Source organism: Erpetoichthys calabaricus, chromosome 10 (genome assembly GCF_900747795.2).
Source record: "Erpetoichthys calabaricus chromosome 10, fErpCal1.3, whole genome shotgun sequence".
Classification (NCBI taxonomy): domain Eukaryota; kingdom Metazoa; phylum Chordata; class Cladistia; order Polypteriformes; family Polypteridae; genus Erpetoichthys; species Erpetoichthys calabaricus.
The window spans coordinates 128,283,398-128,306,667 of NC_041403.2; the positions used below are offsets into that span (position 1 = coordinate 128,283,398).

General features: G+C 40.6%; 1 protein-coding gene across 1 annotated transcript in view; it reads right to left on the reverse strand.

The window, feature by feature from the left end:
• The window catches only part of LOC114658435 (brefeldin A-inhibited guanine nucleotide-exchange protein 2-like), a 923,594-nt gene that overhangs the window by 316,900 nt on the left and 583,424 nt on the right, over positions 1-23,270 (reverse strand). Inside the window, exon 18 of the mRNA XM_051932465.1 lies at positions 19,079-19,230. Coding sequence (XP_051788425.1) covers positions 19,079-19,230 — 152 coding nt within the window. The remainder of the gene's footprint in view (positions 1-19,078; positions 19,231-23,270) is intronic.

Below are 23,270 nucleotides of genomic sequence, written 5' to 3' on the forward strand. Positions count from 1 at the left end.
TCGCCAAGGCCCGACCAACACCTCCCCCTGGAGGAAGACCTCCCTCGCGGGGCTGGCCATTCCGAATTATAATTCTTCACTGGGGGGGGGGAGGTGTGGGGGGAGTATTGTGGAATATGGCCGGCCATTCCTCCCAGCCAATACCCCCAATCCGCCAGGTGGAGCCCTGCCTGCAACATAGAGGTGCCCCGAGTTCCAGCAGGGCATCATGGACTATGGAGTTTTTCATCACAGCCCTGCTGGATACCATGGGGACCTCCAGGGGACGCTGCAGGAAGGCCCAGAGACTGTAGTTTCACCTTTAACCCAGAAGTGCGTATTAGTTACGGCGACAGAGTGAATGACTCACTTCCAGGTTAAAGAAAAGGAGTTTTTATCTGACCCGGAAGTGTTAACAATCACATGGACAGAGAGAGAAACACTTCCGGGTCAAGGACTATAAAAAGACTATGGGAAATCCCAGACGTCGAGCTGAGCTGGTTGGAAGGGTGGCAACGCGTCTGGGAGTGGAGGATTGATTATTGTAGTGTGTATTGGTGATTATTTATGAGTATTGTGGAGAGAACGGTGCTTGGTGCACATTATTATTATAAAATAAATAATTGGACTTTTATCTGGTGTCTGACGTCTGATCTGAGGGTTCAAGGGAGCAATAGCGCCCCCTACTGTTCACACCTGGTTGTTCTAAAGCTGTAACAGAACAGTGATCATGTGATTTCTGTGATGTTGTTTGTAATGTAGGCTTCAGTTCAGTATACAATTCCAACAGGACAGCTCTAGGACATCTAATTTGGCTAATAAGTCATTCATCATCAAGAAAAATGACATTAATATTTAATTGGAAGAAAATGGTGTTTATAACTTTGTTTAAACGTTTCAATTGTGGCAAAATAAGCACTTTCTTATTTCAAGATAAAATCTCTTGATTAACATATTTACATTACATATGGTCTTAAAATTAGGTACAAAAATACTATTTTTTGAGACTTTTTTGTAACAAAGTGTATCCGTAGGGATTTGGCCTGCCATGTCTTAAACTCTGCCAAATGTCAATAATACCTCAAGATTGCATTTACTGAAGTTTTGTTTTGTTTGGGTGTTTTTAAGGTCTTATATGGTTAATTATGGGAGGTGATAGAAAGTAGCTAAAAGCTTATGCAAGAGTGCATAGTTTTAAGTTCATTTAAGATTTATAGACAAACTCATCATGGGACCTGGCATATGTACAGTTTAGAGATCTGTTTTCTTTTTGTGCATACGCCATTTTTTTTAATTTCTAGCATAAGCAAAATTTAGCATGGAATCTAAGCAAGATGTTATACATGAGGCTCCTGGTAGCCAGATCTGTAAGGCAGCACCAATAGCACCATATAACTGTGCTATCTTTGTAGAGGTGAAATGACATAAACATGCAATTTGATACTGCTGCTCATATGGTAACATAAGGGGGCATAGTTTATGTTGTACTGAGAGCTGTTCTGCCATGAAGGGTTACATTTGAACAGAAAGGATACTAATGTATTGGGGATGGGTATAAGTAGATCAGTTGAGGATTTTTAAATAGGAAATGTGAGGGGCAGAAAGTTTAGGACAGGCCATGTTTAGAACTCCACATAAAAGGGACATGCATAGACAGGCTGTATAAATACAAACATATAAGATAATGTTGAAAGTTCTAGTACAAAGTTAAGCCAAAGTAAAATAAGTAATACAATAAAAAATGCTTGCATTAATGCTAGGAGTATTAAGAACAAACTACAAGTCAGAATTATATTTAGCTGCACATAAACAACATAAATCTGGCTAAATATTAAAGATGGTCAGAATTATAACATAAATGGTTTTGTTATTTAGGAAAGACAGGCAAAACTGAAAGGTTAGGGAAGTCTCCATATATGTACAACAGAATTAAAATGCAAGGTTTCTTCAATCAGATAATGAATGAAAGCTAGTGAGGGTGTTTGGATCTGACTAGATAGCATTAGGGATCAAGGCCTTATTTTATTACAGACCCCCTAAGGTACATAATAGTTTAAATTTGCATCTCTATTAATGTGGAGGCTTTCCCACAAAAATGTAAATTAATGAAATCAGTTATTAAGGAAAAGTTCCAGCATCTTATGTCTAATGAGACATAGAAGGTCATGTTTCACTAATATGCTGGAATTCAATGAGGAAGCAACAAAGGCTTACATTAACAGAAGTGCATATGACATTATTTATCTCGATTTTTAGAAGGCTTTTCATAAGGTAGCACATGAAAGGTTAGTGATTAAATGTAAAGAAGAGTGAATTCAGGGTGGAGTCTGTAGGTTGGTGCAAGTTTGGTTCAAACATAGGAAGCAAAGGGTACTGGTGAGAGGAACGTTTAGGTAATGTCAAAAAGTGGTGTCCTTCAGGGATCAGTGCTGAGCCTTGGTTCATTTTAATATACATAAATGATCAAGGCAAGAATATAAATAATAAGCTGATTAAGTCTGTACATGATACCAAACTAGGTAGAAAGGGGAAATAATATAGAATCAGGGACTTGAATAGTATGCAGGTTTGGACAGACTTATGGCTGACAAAATTTAAGGTAAGTAAAAGTACTATTAAACAAATGAAGTTGAAATATCAGTTTTCAAAACATAATAGACGGTCTAAAACTAGATAGATAGATAGATAGATAGATACTTTATTAATCCCAATGGGAAATTCACTAGAAAGTACATGAGAAGGTCATAGTGGATTCATCACTGTTTACATCCAGACAGTGTACAGAAGCAATCAAGAAGGCTAAAAGGATGTTAGGTTATATATCACAACCTAAGTCAAGGGAGGTTAGGCCTAAGTTAAATAATGCATTAGTGAGGCCTCACCTGTAGTACTGTGTTTAGGTTTGGTCCCCATATTATTAAACAAGACTAACCAGCACTACAGAAAGTTCAGGGAAGAGCAGCAAGGCAGATTCCAGGACTAGAATTATTTGCTAGAAGTAGGCAGGGTATAGGTAATATTCCTTCTGTTTTGCATGTATGTGACAGGTTTATATAATGCATACTAGGTATTCCATCACCATCAAGGTATTATAGAATAATTCTAACTACTGTGGGGAACAGCCCGGACACAGAGAAGTAGACATGGTTTAATCACCCAACACACGTTTATTTACACTATGTACAATACAGTGGACCACACACAACCCCAGTGCCGCAGCACTGATCACCCCAAAGTCCAGGCTCTTCACAATGCCTCTCTTTCTTTAGGCTGCCTCCACTCCTCTCCTCCAAGCTCTGTCTTTCTCCTCTCCCGACTCCAGCCATCAAATGGAGGGAGGCAACCCCTTTTATACACACCCGGATGTGCTAAAGGTGCCTCCCGATTAGCTTCCGCCAGCAATCCCCAATGTGGCGGAAGTACCGGCTGCGCACCCAGAAGTACTCCGGGTGTCCCTGGTCTTCTTCCCCTAAGCACTCCCGGGTGTGGCGGAAGTGCTGAGGGCCAGGGCTGCATAGGCATTGGGGTGTCCCCTGGCGGTGACCATGGGCCCCTATAGGGTTGAGCTTCGAAATTCTGTTCTCGTGGTCCCCAAAGCCACCAGGCGGTCGCCCCCATGTGGTCTGGGGGAGGCGTAAGCCCTCCTCCGGTCCTCCTGGGTGTCCCTCCTGTGCAACTACATATAACCCACCATGGTGAATGCCTGGAACATAAAATCTGAAAACCCTGGATCGAACAAATATCAGCTTTGTAATTTCCTCCTGATAGGTCAATGCATCTAAATTGGCCCTAGTGTGTGCTTGGTGTGTGGGTGTGTTTGTGTGTGTCCTGCGGTGGGTTGGCACCCTGCCCAGGATTGGTTCCCTGCCTTGTGCCCTGTGTTGGCTGGGATTGGCTCCAGCAGGCTTCGTGACCCTGTGTTCGGATTCAGCGGGTTGGAAAATGGATGGATGGATGAGGTCAGGATATTTTTACTTTTCTTCCTTTGCTGTTGTCATGAGTGTTTTCCATCTAAAGTACAACACTATTAACACTAGAATTGCCAGAGTCTACGAAAAAACTCATAGATCTGGCCCACCTTAAATCCTTTCGCACCTCTCTGCCAGCGTCTTTTGTGAATTTCCCCTTGGGATTAATAAAGTATCTATCTATCTATCTATCTATCTATCTATCTATCTATCTATCTATCTATCTATCTATCTATCTATCTATCTATCTATCTATCTATCTATCTATCTATCTATCTATCTATCTATCTATCGTCCTCTAAATGTGCCGATAAAGACAAGCTGCAAGCAGCCGTCTATTCCATCCCCCCATCGACTTAGAACGTGCACGAACTTCTCCCAGCTCATGCCTTGACTGATTATCTGGGAGTGAAGTGGAGTTTTAGAGTGGAAATAATAGATCGTTATTGGGAACACACTCCTCGAACTGCCACCTTATCGTGGTGGAGGGGTTTGCGTGTCCCAGTGATCATAGGAGCTCTGTTGTCCGGGGCTTTATGCCTCTGGTAGGGTCACCCAAGGCAATCTGGTCCTAGGTGAGGGATGAGACAAAGTGCGGTTCAAAACAACTTCCTATGATGAATAAAAACTTTGGACGACGTTTTCCCTTGCCCGGACGCGGGTCACCGGGGCCCCCCTCTAGAGCCAGGCCTGGAGGTGGGGCTCGATGGCGAGCGCCTGGTGGCCGGGCTTGCACCCATGGGGCTCGGCCGGGCACAGCCCAAAGAGGCAATGTGGGTCCCGCTTCCCATGGGCTCACCACCTATGGGAGGGGCCAAGGAGGTCGGGTGCAGTGTGAGTTGGGTGGTGGCCGAAGGCGGGGACCATGGCGGTCCGATCCTCGGCTACAGAAGCTGGCTCTTGGAATGTGGAATGTCACCTCTCTGAAGGGGAAGGAGCCTGAGCTAGTGCGCGAGGTTGACAGGTTCCGGCTAGATATAGTCGGGCTCACCTCGACGCACAGCTTGAACTCTGGAACCAATCTCCTTGAGAGGGCCTGGACTCTGTACCACTCTGGAGTTGCCCCCGGTGAGAGGCACCGAGCGGGTGTGGGCATACTTATTGCCCCCCGACTTGGAGCCTGTACACTGGGGTTTACCCCGGTGGACAAGAGGGTAGCCTCCCTCCGCCTTCGGGTGGGCGGATGGGTCCTAACTGTTGTTTGTGCGTATGCACTGAACAGCAGTTCAGAGTACCCACCCTTTTTGGAGTCCCTGGAGGGGATGCTAGAGGGCATACCTTCTGGGGACTCCATTGTACTGCTGGGAGACTTCAATGCTCACGTGGGCAATGACAGTGAAACCTGGAAGGGCGTGATTGGGAGGAATGGCTCCCCGATCTGAACTCAAGTGGTGTTTTGTTATTGGACTTCTGTGCTCGTCACGGATTGTCCATAACGAACACCATGTTCAAGCATAGGGGTGTTCATATGTGCACTTGGCACCAGGACACCCTAGGCCTCAGTTCGATGATCGACTTTGTTGTCGTTTCGTCGGACATGCGGCCACATGTCTTGGACACTCGGGTGAAGAGAGGGGCGGAGCTGTCAACTGATCACCACCTGGTGGTGAGTTGGCTTCGATGGTGGGGGAGGATGCCGGTCAGGCCTGGTAGGCCCAAACGTGTTGTGAACGTCTGCTGGGAACGTCTGGCACAGCCCCCTGTCAGAAGTAGCATCAACTCCCACCTCCGGCAGAACTTCGACCATGTCCCGAAGGAGGTGGAGGACATTGAGTCTAAATGGGCCATGTTCCGGGCCTCTACTGTTTAGGTGGCTGACCGGAGCTGTGGCCGTAAGGTGGTCGGTGCCTGTCGTGGCGGCAATCCCCGAACCCGTTGGTGGACACAAGCGGTGAGAAATGCTGTCAAGCTGAAGAAGGAGTCCTACCGGTCCTTTTTGTCCTGTGGGACTCTGGAGGCAGCTAATAGGTACCGGCAGGCCAAGCGGAATGCGGCTTCGGTGGTTGCTGAGGGAAAAACTTGGGCATGGGAGGAGTTTGGGGAGGCCATGGAGAACGACTTTCGGACGGCTTCGAGGAGATTCTGGTCCACCGTCCGGCGTCTCAGGAGGGGGAAGCATTGCAGTGTCAACACTGTATATGGTGGGGATGGTGCGCTGCTGACCTCGACTCGGGACGTTGTGGGTCGGTGGAGGGAGTACTTCGAAGACCTCCTCAATTCCACTAACATGCCTTCCAATGAGGAAGCACAGCCTGGGGACTTGGAGGTGGGCTCCCCCATCTCTGGGGCTGAGGTCACCGAGGTGGTCAAAAAACTCCTTGGTGGCAGGGTCCTGAGGGTGGATGAGATACGCCCAGAGTTCCTCAAGGCTCTGGATGTTGTAGGGCTGTCTTGGTTGACACGTCTCTGCAACATCGCATGGACATCAGGGACAGTGCTTCTGGATTGGCAGACCGGGGTGGTGGTCCCCCTCTTTAAGAAAGGGGACCGGAGGGTGTGTTCCAACTAAAGAGGGATCACACTCCTCAGCCTCCCTGGAAAAGTCTATTCGGGGGTTCTGGAGAGGAGGGTCCGTCGGATAGTTGAACCTCGGATTCAGGAGGAACAGTGTGGTTTTCGTCCTGGTCGCGGAACAGTGGACCAGTTCTACACCCTTAGCAGGGTCCTGGAGGGTGCATGGGAGTTTGCCCAACCAGTCTACATGTGTTTTGTGGACTTGGAAAAGGCGTTCGACCGTGTCCCTTGGGGAATCCTGTGGGGGGTGCTCCGGGAGTATGGGGTACCGGACCCCCTGATAAGGGCTGTTCGATCCCTGTACAACCAGTGTCAGAGCTTGGTCCGCATTGCCGGCAGTAAGTCGAACCCGTTTCCAGTGAGAGTTGGACTCCGCCAGGGCTGCCCTTTGTCACCGATTCTGTTCATAACTTTTATGGATAGAATTTCTAGGCGCAGCCAGGGTGTTGAGGGGGTCCGGTTTGGTGGACTCAGGATTGGGTCACTGCTTTTTGCAGATGATGTTGTCCTGTTTGCTTCATCAGGCCGTGATCTTCAGCTCTCTCTGGATCGGTTCACAGCCGAGTGTGAGGCGGCTGGGATGGGAATCAGCACCTCCAAATCCGAGACCATGGTCCTCAGCCGGAAAAGGGTGGAGTGCCCTCTCAGGGTTGGGAGCGAGATCCTGCCTCAAGTGGAGGAGTTCAAGTATCTCAGGGTCTTGTTCACGAGTGAGGGAAGAATGGAGCGTGAGATCGACAGGCGGATCGGCGCGGCGTCCGTAGTGATGCGGGCTCTGCATCGGTCTGTCGTGGTGAAAAAGGACCTGAGCTGTAAGGCAAAGCTCTGAGTTTACCAGTCGATCTATGTTCCTACCCTCACCTATGGTCATGAGCTATGGGTAGTGACTGAAAGAACGAGATCGCGAATACAAGCGGCTGAAATGAGTTTCCTCCGCTGGGTGTCTGGGCTCTCCCTTAAAGATAGGGTGAGAAGCTCAGTCATCCAGGATGGGCTCAGAGTAGAGTCGCTGCTCCTCCGCATCGAGAGGAGTCAGATGAGGTGGCTCGGGTATCTGATCAGGATGCCTCCTGGACGCCTCCCTGGTGAGGTGTTCCGGGCACGTCCAACCGGGAGGAGGCCCCGGGGAAGACCCAGGACACGCTGGAGGGACTATGTCTCCCGGCTAGCCTGAAAACGCATCAGGATTCTCCCGGAAGAGCTAGAAGAAGTGGCCGAGGAGAGGGAAGTCTGGGTATCTCTGCTCAAGCTGCTGCCCCCGCGACCCGACCTCGGATAAGCGGAAGAGAATGGATGGATGGATGGAAGTGTTTATTTCTTAATAATCATGTTTTTTTTTTCTTCTGTGATTTTTGTAAAATAATTTTCCTGTTTTAAGATATATGCTCTAAGATTAAATATTGGACTACCTATTTCAAGATGGGCTAACTTGTTTCAAGTAATAAGACTTTTATTCTCCACTGGTATTAAGAATTTTCCACTTATATTAGTGATTTATTCTCTTGTTCCTTGGCCTTCATTTTTCAGTGTGCTAAAATTAAGAATGCAAAACTACTCAATTAAAAATTATTTTGTAATATTCAGTGTATTTCCACTGTAGAAAGTCTAATCTCAAGTAATTTTGTTCTAAAAAACAGCATTTTCTACTTATTTTCAAACCTTTGAACACCTATCGGAGCTTTCTTATTTCTAGACTGGAACTAACTTATTTTAAACTAGTCTTTGCAAGTAAAATTATCTTGCTGCATGGACAGATACTTTCACTAATATTAAGTCATTTTCTCCTGAAATTCAGTGTTTATATCTTATTTCTTACCTAAGTTTTTTTGCAGCGTACAAGTCTCCTACTTAAACTTTAAAACCTTGCAATATCTACATACTTCCGACATATCACCTATGTCCATATATTCAATCAGTGTTTGCTGTTCCATTATTTCACCGAGTAATAATTTCCGTTAGCGCACATGCAGTCTGTACTGTCTTTTTTTTTTTTTTTTGACACTTTCTAATTTTAGTATTGTCATATTTTTTGAACTTGCTATGCATGTGTATGGTGCCACCATTTTTGAAAGTCTTTATGAAGTTCTACTGTGTCTCCAGCACTTCTGAGTCTTTTTTTGACGCGCTGCTCTTTCTTCTTTGCTTAGTCATGGTCATGTCGTCTTCAACTTATCAATTGTTTTAGAGCTGCTCTTTCTTCTTCGCTTTTTAGATGACTGTGATCTTGTTTGAAAATGGTTGTAAGTAGGGCGGGGCAGCAACAGAGAGGTTACATGACCGTGATCTTGTTTGACAAGTCACCGTCTCATGGGAACATGCTTCCAATGGATGTCAGTATGACGTGCCTTGACCATGTCACAGGAAGTGAAAATGTCTCTGCCTCTCTGAAGTGTCTCTCTGTCTCTCTTTAAGATCATGTCTCATCGTAGGATTTTCTTTTATAATAGAGAGAAATAGAGGCAGCCCTAGCACTGACCCCTATGGGACACCAGTCTTAACATCCGCCAATTCTGATAAGGCTTCTTGCACCATAAACCTCTGCTTCTTATGTCTGAGCCAATTTTGCACCCATTTACATACTACACCCTGAACTTCCACTTCTTTTAATTTGATGCCCAACCTCTCCTGTGGCACCTTATCAAATGCTTTCTAAAAGATAAATAAAATCACATGCTCCACTTTGATCATATTCTTTTGTCTCTTCCAGAAAGAGTTCTCGCAAGATGGTAAAATATAACTTCTCTTATCTGAACCCATGCAACTGTTCAGTAAAACTCCTGTTCCTGCCATGTGTTGCTGAATCAATTCCTTAATAATTCCTTCCATTAATTTACCTGTGATGCACATTAACCCTACCGGCATATATCTGCTTGGATCTGCCCAAACACCCTTTTTGATATAACGGAATAATATCTATCTATCTATCTATCTAATACTGTCCATTTTCCAGTCCTTCAGTATTTCCACAGTGTGCAGTAATTTCCTAAAATGTGTGTCAAGGGTGTGTATATATATATATGAATGGAAGAGAAGGTCTGTGATACGGTTTGCATATTTGCAGTTGGAGATCCACAAAGGGAGAAAAAACGAATCACGTATCAAAAAATAGTTTTATTCCTGAGCTTTCAACCCCTATCAGGGGTCTTCATCAGAGGATAATGCTTAGACTTACAAGAATCAAAGGCAATATACAGCAACACACTAATACTTATCAACAGCTAAATAACGACCCAACAAAAACCACACAGAATAAAATAAACTATACTCTGACCAAACTCCGAAATGGTAACTGCCTGGATGTACAGAACTTTCACAAAATGAAATCCAATGATGCTAACTGCCCGGAATTTTATGGACTCCCAAAAATACACAAAACACCACTAAAATACAGACCAGTGGTTAGCCTAATAGGCGGACCATCATACAACTTGTCAAAAAGACTTTTCCAACTACTTAAACATTTAACGGACGACTCACATTATTCCGTCAACAGCGCGGAGTCGGCATTACAGCGCTTGAATGACGTATCCATTGCCGAGGACGAGATCATGGTCTCGTTTGATGTTATATCGCTATACACCATGATCCCGATCCAACTGGCCACAGAAACATTATCAATGAAACTGGATAGTGACCCCACCATAGAGACAAGAACCAAACTGTCCATCAAAGACATAATGCACCTAATATCACTTTGCCAAAAAACGCACTTTCATTTCAACGGCAAGTATTACACACAGAAAGAAGGCATGCCGATGGGATCACCGTTATCTGGACTCCTAGCTGAACTGGTAATGCAACGATTTGAAAACATAGCTTTATCCCAGATTACACCCAAAATTTGGATACGCTATGTAGACAACACATTCGTCATATTAAGAAAGAACCAGCTGAATGAGTTCTCCAATCATATTAACACAATATTCCCTGCAATCCAGTTCACAATGGAAAAAGAAAACAATCGACACATCAACTTCCTGGACATTTACATCAAAAGAAATAGTGACGCCACCCTGACCACAAGTGTTTACCGCAAACAATGCTACGCAGCCAAGATCCTACACTACGCCAGCAACCACCCGGTATCTCATAAACGGAGCTGCGTGAAAACCCTATTTAAATGAGTCCACACGCATTGTAATACCAAGGAAACAAAAATTAATGAGAGACGCTATCTGTTTCAACTTTTCACCTCGAATGGATACTCAAAATCATTCATTAATCGGAGTCTACACAGCAGACACCAAAGGAATCAGCATACAATCGACGTAAATCAGAACCCCCACCCCACCTGGCATTCACTCCCGTATCACCATAATGTGTCAGAAGGCACGGCACGCACCCTGACCAAGTGGGGCATCAGAATAGCACATAAACCCACCAACAATCTGCGCATGGTCCTGTTTAATGCTAAAAACAAGAAATCGACAACCGAAACACGAAACGCAGTTTATAGTATTCCATGCAATTCTTGCTCAGCTGTATACATAGGACAAACGTCAAAAAAAATCTCAACACGTGTACAGGAACATCGCAACGCCGTCAGAAGAAAGGACGCACTATCTTTGATATATGCACATACTAAATCGACAGGACACACATTCAACTGGGACAACGTAAAAGTAAAATTTAAGGCCAGTACAAAAAGCGCCAGAGAGTTGGCCGAGTCTTGGCTATCAGATGTTAAACGCCATCAACAGACACTTGGACATAAACCCAGCATATGCCAACTTAAGAAGGACATATACACATTAATTAAACTATACAACCCCTCCCCCCCCCCCCCCCCCCCCCCGATCATACTGACTTAGTCACCTCCACCCACCCCCCCCATACTGAATGTGTTGCTATATATTGCCTTTGATTCTTGTAAGTCTAAGCATTATCCTCTGATGAAGACCCCTGATAGGGGTTGAAAGCTCAGGAATAAAACTATTTTATGATACGTGATTCGTTTTTTCTCCCTTTGTGGATCTCCAACTGCAAATATATATATATATATATATACTAGCAAAATACCCGCGCTTCGCAGCGGAGAAGTAGTGTGTTAAAGAGGTTATGTAAACATATATATACATATATACATATATATACATATATACATATATATATATATATACATCCACATATATATATACATATATATATATATATATATATATATATATACACACATATCAACATATATATACACATACATATACGCACATACATAAACACACACATATACATATATACATAAATACATACATACATAGTGCATTGTAATACGGGCTGTGATTGTTACATGGGAGGGAGACGACAAATCACAGCTTCCCGCTTTCTAATCGGGCCTGTGATTGGTGCTTTGACTGATGCCTAGATCCCACAGTATGTCCCCTTAGGAGAGGCGTTAGGCAAGTGTAATTGAATAGTGGTGCTGCAAGTTTAGCTTTACACCTGTTTTTAAGGCTTATTGACTGAAAGGGGCTTTCATGAAAAAACTTAGGGCTTTGCTACAGGATACACCCTCCACAAGTTAAGGAAGTAAAAATAAAGGTATATATTTCTGTTTTATTTAATCCTTTTAAGTTTGTATGCGGGCGGCATGGTGGCGCAGTGAAAGGTGCCAGTTAGGAGACCCGGGTTCGCTTCCCTGCGTGGAGTTTGAATGTTCTTCCCGTGTCTGTCTGGGTTTCCTCCGGGTACTCCGGTTTCCTCCCACAGTCCAAAGACATGCAGGTTAGGTGCATTGGCGATTCTAAATTGTCCCTGGTGTGTGGGTGTGTGTGTGCGCCCTGCGGTGGGCTGGCACCTTGCCCGGGGTTTGTTTCCTGCCTTGTCCCCTGTGTTGGCAGGAGTTGGCTCCTGTATTTAGGATATAGCGGGTTGGATAATGGATGGATGGACATTTGTATGCATAGCCCTATTTGCCCGTTTTCGTTTTTTTTCTTTCTTCAGTAATATTTCAGCAAACCCGGAACTTGTCAGTTCAAATCCTGGTACTGACACCACTGTGTGACCCTGAGGAAGTCACTTCACCTGCCTGTGCTGCAAAAAACAAAAGTAATGTAACAAATTGTACCTCAGATGTTGCAAGTTGCTGGAATAAAGGAATAAGTAAAATAGATAAATATGTATTATACACATAGGAACTATTCATTTATTTTCAGTTAAGTCATCTGCAGCAAACTTTTATAAATGAGGGTTTCTTCATTGACGTTTTCTCTTGGAGAGGTTTTTTCATTTCATTGAAAATTAAAGCAGCAGCTGCCAAAATATGTAGCTTTCTTATTAATTTTTCAACATTGTGTAAAATAAATTTATAAAGTAACATAAAAGGTTTAAATACTGGTTATCCTTTTACACTAAAATATTACTAAAGAGATACAAAAAAAGTAAAATGGATATGTTCTTTTTCTTTAAGGAGATTAAATATTACTGAAGAAAGAAAAAAAAAAATAAAACAGCCAAATGGGGCTATGCAGACGAACTTAAAAGGTTTAAATAAAACAGAAATATACACTTTTATTTTTACTTGCTTAACTTGTGGAGGGTGTATCCTGTAGCAAAGCCCTAACTTTTTTCGTGAAAGCCTGTTTCAGTCAATAAGTCTTAAAAAAAGGTGTAAAGACATTGACAATAAGCTAAGCAAACCCAGGAAGACATGGAATCGTTTAAATCAAGTATCATTACATCTTCCTTTCTTAAAGAGAAGTAAGGCAGTACTTATAAGCTTACATATTTATATATAGACATACATACATATATATATATATATATCTATATCCGAAGCCGTGCAAGCACACCCTTGAGAATGCAACGTATAGTTGTACAGAAGAAAAGCAATCTTGCCTCAAATGAATGGCAACCTTTTGTAGGTCTATGAACTTAATTTAAACTTTAGGTTTACACAGTGCTTTCTTTCCGAAGTACCTGCACTCATGAATATGTCTGTATGTGTCAGTCGGTCAAATCCACGTGCTTCGCACCGACGAAGTACCGCTTTTAAATTTTTATTAAGAAGAAAAGAAAACCTTTTTAAATTGAGGGAAAATATACTAATAACAGTTTGTTAAGGATCTGTTTTTTTGTGAAGCTGCCTTCACTCGAGTGATCACTTTGACCTGACTTGCTGGCCAACTATAAGCGTTACCTGGTAGGTAACCACCCATACAATCAGATTGTGAATCAGACTACGAATGCCGTGAATGTAATTACCCTGATCTACATGTTGTCAAATAAACGAACCACACGCCGTGGCGCAATTTTAGGGGCTTTGCCTGTAGCGCTGACGTCCGAGGTTTGATTCCCGTAAGGGAGTGAAGTGAGTGGCTGGTTACCTACCAGGTAACACTTATGGTTGGCCAGCAAGTGAGGTAACATCAGCCACGGTGCCTTCAGTTGTGAGAAGCAGATCATAGAATGGTTGAAAATAGTTTACTGTCAAATAATGCAAAGAGTACGCGACACGTCTTTCCCCCTTATTCTTGGCTCATCAGGCGTACACACTCACTGCACTTGCTTACGGTAATCGAACCTCGGACGTCAGCGCTAGAGGGGCTTAGCAGCGGTGAAGTATTGCTTTTAAATTTTAATTAAGAACAAAAGAAAACCTCAGAGGTTCGATTCCCGTAAGGGAGTGAAGTGAGTGGCTGGTTACCTACCAGGTAATGCTTATGGTTGGCCAGCAAGTGAGGTAACATCAGCCACGGTGCCTTCAGTTGTGAGAAGCAGATCATAGAATGATTGAAAATAGTTTACTGTCAAATAATGCAAAGAGTACGCAACACGTCTTTCCCCCTTATTCTTGGCTCATCAGGCGTACACACTCACTGCAATTGCTTAAGGTAATCGAACCTCGGACGTCAGCGCTAGAGGGGCTTCGCAGCGGTGAAGTATTGCTTTTAAATTTTAATTAAGAAGAAAAGAAAACCTTTTTAAATTAAGTCTTAAAAAGAGGTGTAAAGATATTGACAATAAGCTACGCAAACCCACCAAGAAATGCAATCGTTTAAATCAAGGCGCGAGTCGAAAAACACCATCCCATAATATTAGTTAACGATTAACACATTTCTATATGTATTGTAAGCATACAATACAACTGATAATATGTTGCGCTTATTTATCTGGTGTACCGACATTTTTGCCCTTCAGAATGAAAACAGTTTGCATTTACCTTTTTAGTAAAAGGCGAGCTTTTAAGCCTGAGAAATCACCCCGTAAATGCACACGTTTAATTGCACGTGTTAATATGTATGCTTACACAGTATTAAAAGACAGTGAACAACGTCATTTACCTTTGTTCCCGCGTTTGATAAAAGGCGAGCTTTTAAGCCTGAGAAATCACCCCGTAAATGCACACGTTTAATTGCACATCTGTTAATATGTATGCTTACACAGTATTAAAAGACACTCAAAAATTAACGTCATTTACCTTCATTCCCGCGTTTGACTCGTGCTGTAAATCTCTTCCTTGTTTTTAGTTCACGTGATTACGTAGGAGGCGTGATGACGCGATACGTGACTCCGCCTCCTCCATTAGAGTATATGGACAAAAAACAGGTTCCAGTTATGACCATTACGCGTAGAATTTCGAAATTAAACCTGCCTAACTTTTGTAAGTAAGCTGTAAGGAATGAGCCTGCCAAATTTCAGCCTTCCACCTACACGGGAAGTTCGAGAATTAGTGATGAGTCAGTCAGTCAGTCAGTGAGGGCTTTGCCTTTTATTAATATGTATAGATATATATGTATATATACTCGCTAAACTCCTGAAGAACTTTGGGATAAATGTTATCTGGTACTGGTGATTTGTTTGATTTTATCTTATTTAATCTAAGCCATACTTTTCCCTCTTTAATTTCCAAATTGCTCAGTACCTCCTTAGTAGTTCCTTTTACCACTGGGAGGTTATCCACTTCCTCACATGTGAAGACCTCAGAAAAATGAGAGTTTAAAGCATCTGGTATTTCACTGACTGTATTTTTTAATTCCCCATTGCTATTCCTGATGCATTTTATCTCCTCCTTGACTGCTCTTTTATTACTAAAACAATAAAAGAATCTTTTTGTGTCATCTTTCACCTTATCTGTTATATTCCTCTCCAACTGTCCTATAGCTTCCATAATTTCCTACTTATTGGTTGCTCTCATGCTCTCATATACCCTATGATTCACATGGAAGTTATTAGTCTTACACACATTACACAGCTATTTTTTCAACTCTTTATTAACCTGCTGTGGTGTTTTTTCAATTTCCTGCTATTTCCATATTTAGATATGTACAGGTCCTGCATTAAGTTTAAAGTTTTTAAACCTTTTTAACTGCTTTTTGACTGTCTTCAAACCCAAAAGCTTATCACAGTCCATTCTCCTTAGACTGCACAGCATCTGCTCAAAATTTGCGCTACCAAAGTTAAAAATAACAGGTTTGGTCTTTAAAGCCTTACTCTTCCAAAACACTTAGATTTGTGTTGTATTATGGTCACTTGACCCTAGTGGTTCAATCACTTCTACACCCTCAATTCCTCTGATTAATGCAAAATACTAAATCTAGACAGGTCTCCCCGACATTGGTGCTTTAACATACTGTGTTAAAAAAAACAGTCACTGTTTACGTCTAAGATCTCCTGATCTTGGGCTTCACTATTTGCAAGGTTAGCTCAATTAATATTTGGGTAGTTAAAATCCCCATTCACTATAATATTGCCCAGTAAATTCGTATTTATAATATTACTAAAAGATGTGCACTGAAATTGCTGTCTGCATTGGGCTGTCTATAACATATTTCTAAAATAAGGCCTGCTTCGCTTATGCTTTCCAGATGAGGTCAGAGTTCCTCACTTAAGATGGAGCACATCACACAGTTTGCATTTTCTTCCCATGTATAAGTAGACTGAGTGTGTGTAACTTCAGATATTGTTTAAAACTGTGTTTATTGTGTTTAATCCTACATGCCTTGTTAAATTACATCCTCTCACTTTATGCACACAGTGAGTTCTCCAGGTTTTGCATGTTACTTATCAAGTGAATGATCTGAGATGTTGCTATAACAAATGCTCAGTATTTAATGTAAATGTTATGCTTGCAGAAATGCAATATATTCATGGCAAAGCTTTCATATCTATTTCAGCTATTACTGTTATTAATACAGTTCAAGAAGTTACTTCAAAAATATTTAAAAATAAGCAAAGTAAGAATTTCCAGAAAAATACATTTTATATATGTATAGTGATCTTACTGCTCGCAAAAGGAATCTCAAAAATAATAAAGTGTTTTTGAAATTAACTATTGCTTAAACATACTGCAGATTAAGGTAACAAATGAAATCAGAGCACACTTGTCATTTGATTCTTACATTTTTTGATTTTACTTGAAGCCACTGTCACATTATCAGGAGAAAATTTAGTTCTGTCAGACAGTAATACTGTATATATTAAGTTGACAGGTACAACATGAATAATATACAGTTTGACAACTATTAACAAAACTGTTTTACAGTTGCAATACTGTGCCCGTGTGGCCATTTTAGGTAACACAAACCTGATAAAATGTAACAAAAAATTAAATTTAATTGATGAAAATATAAAACTAAAAAAAAAAAATAATAATAACAAAAACCTAAAATTATAAAATTGTGAAAAGCTAAAACTGAATAAAAACAAAAAAAAAGTTAATAATGAGTATTTCTAGCAGTTCGTACACATATTTATAGTTACTGCACAGGTGATCTGTTAATTTGAACTTCATGTGAAGTCACTTTGTCTTTCAGTTTCATTTTAGCACAATGTTGTACCACTACTCACACGTTATTTAATTAGCCCACAATTCACTGGGGACACAGCAGTATATAAGCTGCAGGTCCATCACCAGACACATGCATGCATTCACAAGAAGCTGGCTATATTATTTTTTTCCTTTCTTAACACCAACACCCATCTGAAAGTGTGAATAATGAATCTGTGCTTGCTTGATGTAAAATAAAATAATAAAAGTTCTGACTCAAACCCTCTTTATTAGTAATGAAACCAAACAGCATGTGAACATCAATTCAATTACATTTACTAAAATATTGAACAGTTTATATTAAAATTCCTCACTTAATGGGTCTTTTTTAACCACGCAGTTCATGAAACAGAGGTAGATGTGAAAACACCATTTGCACTCTGGTGTGGTCCAAAACAATCAGACTGAAACCCTTTGAAAATGTTGGTCTCATTGTAGTATCAAGCAAACCCAGGACCAGTTTATGAAAGGTATGAATGTGTTCATACACAGGGCAGATAAACAGGAAATACTGTGTATTACAGTAAACATTTCTACTGGTAATCAGGCAGCCTCAGTATAAAAATAAATTCACACACACCCACAGGTTCACATAAAACAACTGTCAATTAATTGTACCAGTCAATACAATTGTACTGCCAGTAAGATCAATTTGCAGGTGGGAGTCAGACATTATGGAATAGCAGACAGGATTAAATTAAATGGGGTTTTTATTCTCCATTGCAGGTGCAGAAGAAATATAATAAGATAGGTCTGAATATTTTAATTATGCCTCATTGTTCTAGGCATTATGGATCAAGCCAGAATCCATGTAAGACAGACAGATTGTGTCACACAGCATGCTGACTGAGGCAGTTAAATGTGCACTGCTGAAGCCTCTTTAAAGTGAGCATTTCAAGTATTACATTAATAAAAGGATCAGAATGATGTTAGTTATTTCCTTTTTGCATCTTAACAGAAAATAGCACCCAAGGGTCAAGAGCAAATAAAAACAGGATGAGATGAAGAATGATAATTGGTACTGGAGGAGCATTTACAAATTTGCTTTGAGTACTCTTGTAGATCAATAAAGAGCAGAGGAGTAGAAAAAACTGTCAGAAAGTATGCTTTGAAGAGGTGTGGCTATAAGGTTTATTTAATAAAGGTAATAAGCTAACTTCTCAAACTTACAAAAAGGCTGATCATCAAAGTAATGTGCAAAAACAGCATTGAATAGCATGTCTGTAGTAACATAATGCCAGAATTTGTGCAGTGTTAAACATACAACTTTTGTTTTACAATTGAATACCAGCTTTTGTCTTTGAATAAGATGTGTTTAAAATATTATATTCGATTGGTGACATTTCACCAGTTCTCACTATAACATAACCTTTGATGGATTCTTACAATGAATGAATAATTGGGGCCTTTTATATATATTTCTGACAACAAGTTGCCATCACTGTGGTGGGTTGGCACCCTGCCCGGGGTTGGTTCCTGCAGACCCCCCGTGACCCTGTGTTTGGATTCAGCGGGATGGAAAATGGATGGATGGATGGAAGTTACCATCATTATAAGGTTTTAAATGTTCCACCTAAGAAAGTGCTTCTGCATTTAAGCATATTTACTTGTAAACTATTAATTAACATGAATCATATAACCAAAAAAAATCATCAGTACATAAGAATAAAAAAATGATGCATATGATCCTACATTTTTTCCACAATTGCTTAGAATATAATCATAAATACTATAGTAAAATTACATTTAAAGAGGAGAATTTTCAAGAAAAGGTTAAACACTAATTCTAATTTTGGGCTATTATCATCAATATCACTATATGAAAGTACAATTAACAGGTTAAATGACCAACCTTAAACATGGGTCTGACATGCTCCTGATGTGTTGCACTGGTGAACGGGGCCTGTGCATGGCTAACTGCCTCCATCAAAGCTTTGGCTGTTTTAGCCATCTGTTCCATCTCCAGGTTACAGAGTAGGCGCCTTTGTTTCTCATTTGCTACATCTGTAAGTAAACATTCATTCATTCATAAATCAATTTTTCCTCTGTATATTCAAATGTATCTTGATCATACTTTAAGTGATCATAAATTATAACCTGGGAATAATAAAAAGTCACTAGATTAGTATTAGCAGATTCGTGTACATGCAAAAATTACAAAACCTACATATATACTGCACTAATATAAGAGGATGAAAGTCTTATAACATTTTTATTTCCCAATAGAAAATACAGTTATCATACCCAAATTTGTATGTTAGTCTGTGTCACAATACAGGGATCCAGGAATATCATGCACACTGAATTGTTAGTCAGCGGTGGGCTGGCGCCCTGCCCAGGGTTTGTTCCAGCCTTGCACCCTGTGCTGGCTGGGATTGGCTCCAGCAGACCCCCGTGACCCTGTAGTTAGGATATAGCAGGTTCGATAATGGATGGATGGATGAATTTTTAGTTTCTTCAAGCTAGTTTTTTTTTTTTTAAAAAAACTACAAAGCAATAATATAATAGTTAATACATGCATTTTATACCAAACCATTAAAAAATGTCACTTTTTATTTTTTTGGTTGGCACCAAAGCAAGTTGACACTGTGTTACTGTCTCTGCATCCTTCCCACTTTTCTGTGTAAATATAGTTCATTGTTTAATTTATACATGTGCCAGTTTCCAGCAAATTGATTTTTCCCAGTTCATTTACCTTCAACAATACTTTTCATTCACACATAAAGGACACCAAGGCTGTATTTACACTGAGGCTAAATGTAACTCTATTTTTGGCTCCAATCTATTTTTTTTTGTTGGGATGTTCAAATTTTACACGTGATTAAAATCCATTATAAGTATGAACAGACATCGATTATGAATGTGCCCTGTAAGCAAAAAAAAAAAAAATCAACAAAAACAATTTTAATTACACTGATGTTACCTTATACACCACCAAAATAACCAACACCGTGTTGGATTTCATACTACTTAACATTTGAAAATCAGAAACTTTGTCATATCATTGTGACAAGGAAGAGAAATAGAAAACAAAAGATTATATCCGTTGCTTTGAGTGCATTCATCACTTCTGTATCTGTATGTAGAAACCTTTTGACACTAGAGAGGACAGAGGAAAGGTAGAAGGCAATTTGTGGGTGATATGGATGCAAAACAGTGGTATGTCAGTTTCAGAATGTACAGAGGAGCATCTGATTACCTATGACAACACCCGTTTACAAGATTCTCGCAGAAAAATAGATAGATAGATAGATAGATACTTTATTAATCCCAATAATAATAACAATAACAATAATTCAAACACTGGTTGTGTATAATTCTACCAGATTTACTAACACATATGAATGTGATCTAAATCAGATAGGAAAAGTTTTGCTTTCACATCATTTTTCTGCTATTCACACTTCTCTAAAATGATTGGATTTACTTCTCATATAGAGGGGGTGTTTGGTGGTGGGGGGGTATGGGAGGTTGAGTGTAGTGGGAAAGAAAAAAATGAAAATGAAACTAACTGAAGCAGGTGTTCAATGGAACATGGGTGCTAAACTTAGAGCAGAAAGTAATGTCATCCGATCTAGTGGAGAACAACAGTTTCAGGAGACATACTTTTCATACACTTCTACTAATTACATATGTTGCTTTCAAATGTCCAATCACTGTACAAGCACAGTGTAAGAACTGGTTATGGATTTTCATTATATGTAACTTTATAGTAGCAACACAGCCACTTATGCACTACAGGGACACATTAATCATTGATTTTTTTTTCTCTAGCTTCAAACGTTTAGTGATGTAAGGATATATGTTTAAACTTCTTAGTTTTGCGGTAGTTTGAACTTTTGGTAATTCTTACTGTCCAATTTGGTGGCAAATTCTGGATTAGTATATAAGCATAATTAATAACAATGTCTAATCAGTTATGTGGGGTAACTGGAAAACAACAGAACAAAGACTGCTTAACAGGAATTCTGAAATTAACTTTAGTTGACCAGTCAGTCATTGTCCAACATGCTATATCCTAACACAGGGTCACGGGGATCTGTTGGAGCCAATCCCATCCAGCACAGGGTGCAAGGCAGGAACAAATCCTGGGCAGGGTGCCAGTCCACCGCAGGGCGCGCGCACACACACACACACACACACACAAGGGACAATTTAGGATCGCCAATGCACCTAACCTGCATGTCTTTGGACTGTGGGAGGAAACCATAACACCCGTAGGAGACCCACGCTAGTTGACCAGTTTGACTTAATAAAAATAATTTATATTTTATAATTATGATATTATTATTCACAAAACTAGACATAAATAAATCTAGAAAAATCTAAGAAAGGTGGGAAAGACTTGGAAAATCAGGAGTTTGTGCTATTAGAAATTTGAGTTAATTTGACTTTGCCATTAAATATTACTCTTCTCTTTTATAAACCAGCTATACAATGATGCAATCTCACAACAGCAAATGTCACAAACTCGATAAAAGGATTAATCTAATCTGAAAAACTTTATTTGAAAAGTGTGTTCTTATAAATTAGATTAAATACACTTTATTAATCCCAATGGGTAATTTAGATGCATACAGCAGCAGAAACACAAAGACAAATCAAACAAACAATAAATAAACAAACATACTTAATTTAGATGCATACAGCAGCAGAAACACAAAGACAAATCAAACAAACAATAAATAAACAAACATACTCTATATTGTGCCAAAATTGCAAAAGGAACTTAATAGTATTATATTTGAGATATTGGGAGGAAGCAATGAATTGCCTGACAGCAGTGACACACTGTGGAGGAATGAGACTGTGGTTACAAGTGCTCCAAGACAGCACCTTCTGAAGGGGATTTTTCGTGACGGCATTAATTTTGCTACAATGCTTTTTTTCCACAATAGCATCCTACAGTATGTGTCCAAGGATAGCCCTGTGATGGAGCAGACTTTCCTGATAAGTTTGTTCAAGGATTGTGCATCTTTTCATCTCAGGTTGCTACCCCAGGAGACCACAGAGCAGAACAATACACTTCCTACTATGGACTGATAAAACATTCCCATCAGCTTTCTGCTTACATCAAATGATCTGAGACTCCTCAAGTAAAACAGTCTGCTCTGGCCTTTCTAGTACAGCATCACTGTGTTGTAAGTTAAAAGCCACTAACCTTATTTGTGTGGCATTGACATAATAATTGTTGAATTTTTATATATTGGTTTTAGACAGTATTTACTTTTCAGTTAATAGATAGAAAGTGTAAGTCAATAAATTTAGTATGTCCACATGGTAAGATAAATTGGGTAGTCCACAATGATCATATCATTCTTTATAAAGCACACACTAAAATTCCCCAAAGTCAACAAAATCTGTATTAGCCGCTAAGCGAGTGACTCTTTCTTCTGAGGTTTCACTTTGCTGACATGCTGGTCTTGCTTGCATATCCTCAAAGGTGAAACCGCAAATATCCTCTGCAATTTTGGCTTTTATCGTGGAGATACTGTACTATAGAGAGAACAGGAAGCAACTGTAGAGAAAACGTGGCTTGGGATGGTGAAAGTAGCCAATAGAATTTGAAACTGCAAACTCCCAGCAGTATCTGCAGTGGATTTGATTGGTCTTCTGCTGAGGGTGCTGGAGCTGTTGAGGTCAAAGGATGTCAGCGCAGCTTTTAAAAAGGGGGCCAGTGACCAAAAGCAAAAAAAAAAATTTTTTTGTAATTTGTGTTTCAAGTTCCTGTCTGTCTGCCTTCTGTTGGGTTACCTGTACTTATTCATTTTGTCCTGGATCATTTTGTGTGTCTGGATTGTCTGCCATCTCCCTGCGTACATGAGGACCGTAAGTGGATTCATGGCCATCCTGCAAAGCAAGGAGCGCTCCTGAACCCGTCAACCCATCTTCACCATTTCAGGAACTACCGGTAGGACTATCTTTACATTCCCATTCAACGTGCGGATCTCTGGACTTTCTATTTTCATCATTACATTTCATCCATTGCCGTTTTTCACTAACATTTTCATGATTTACTGTGTGTGTTTTGTCTGTGCTTTGTT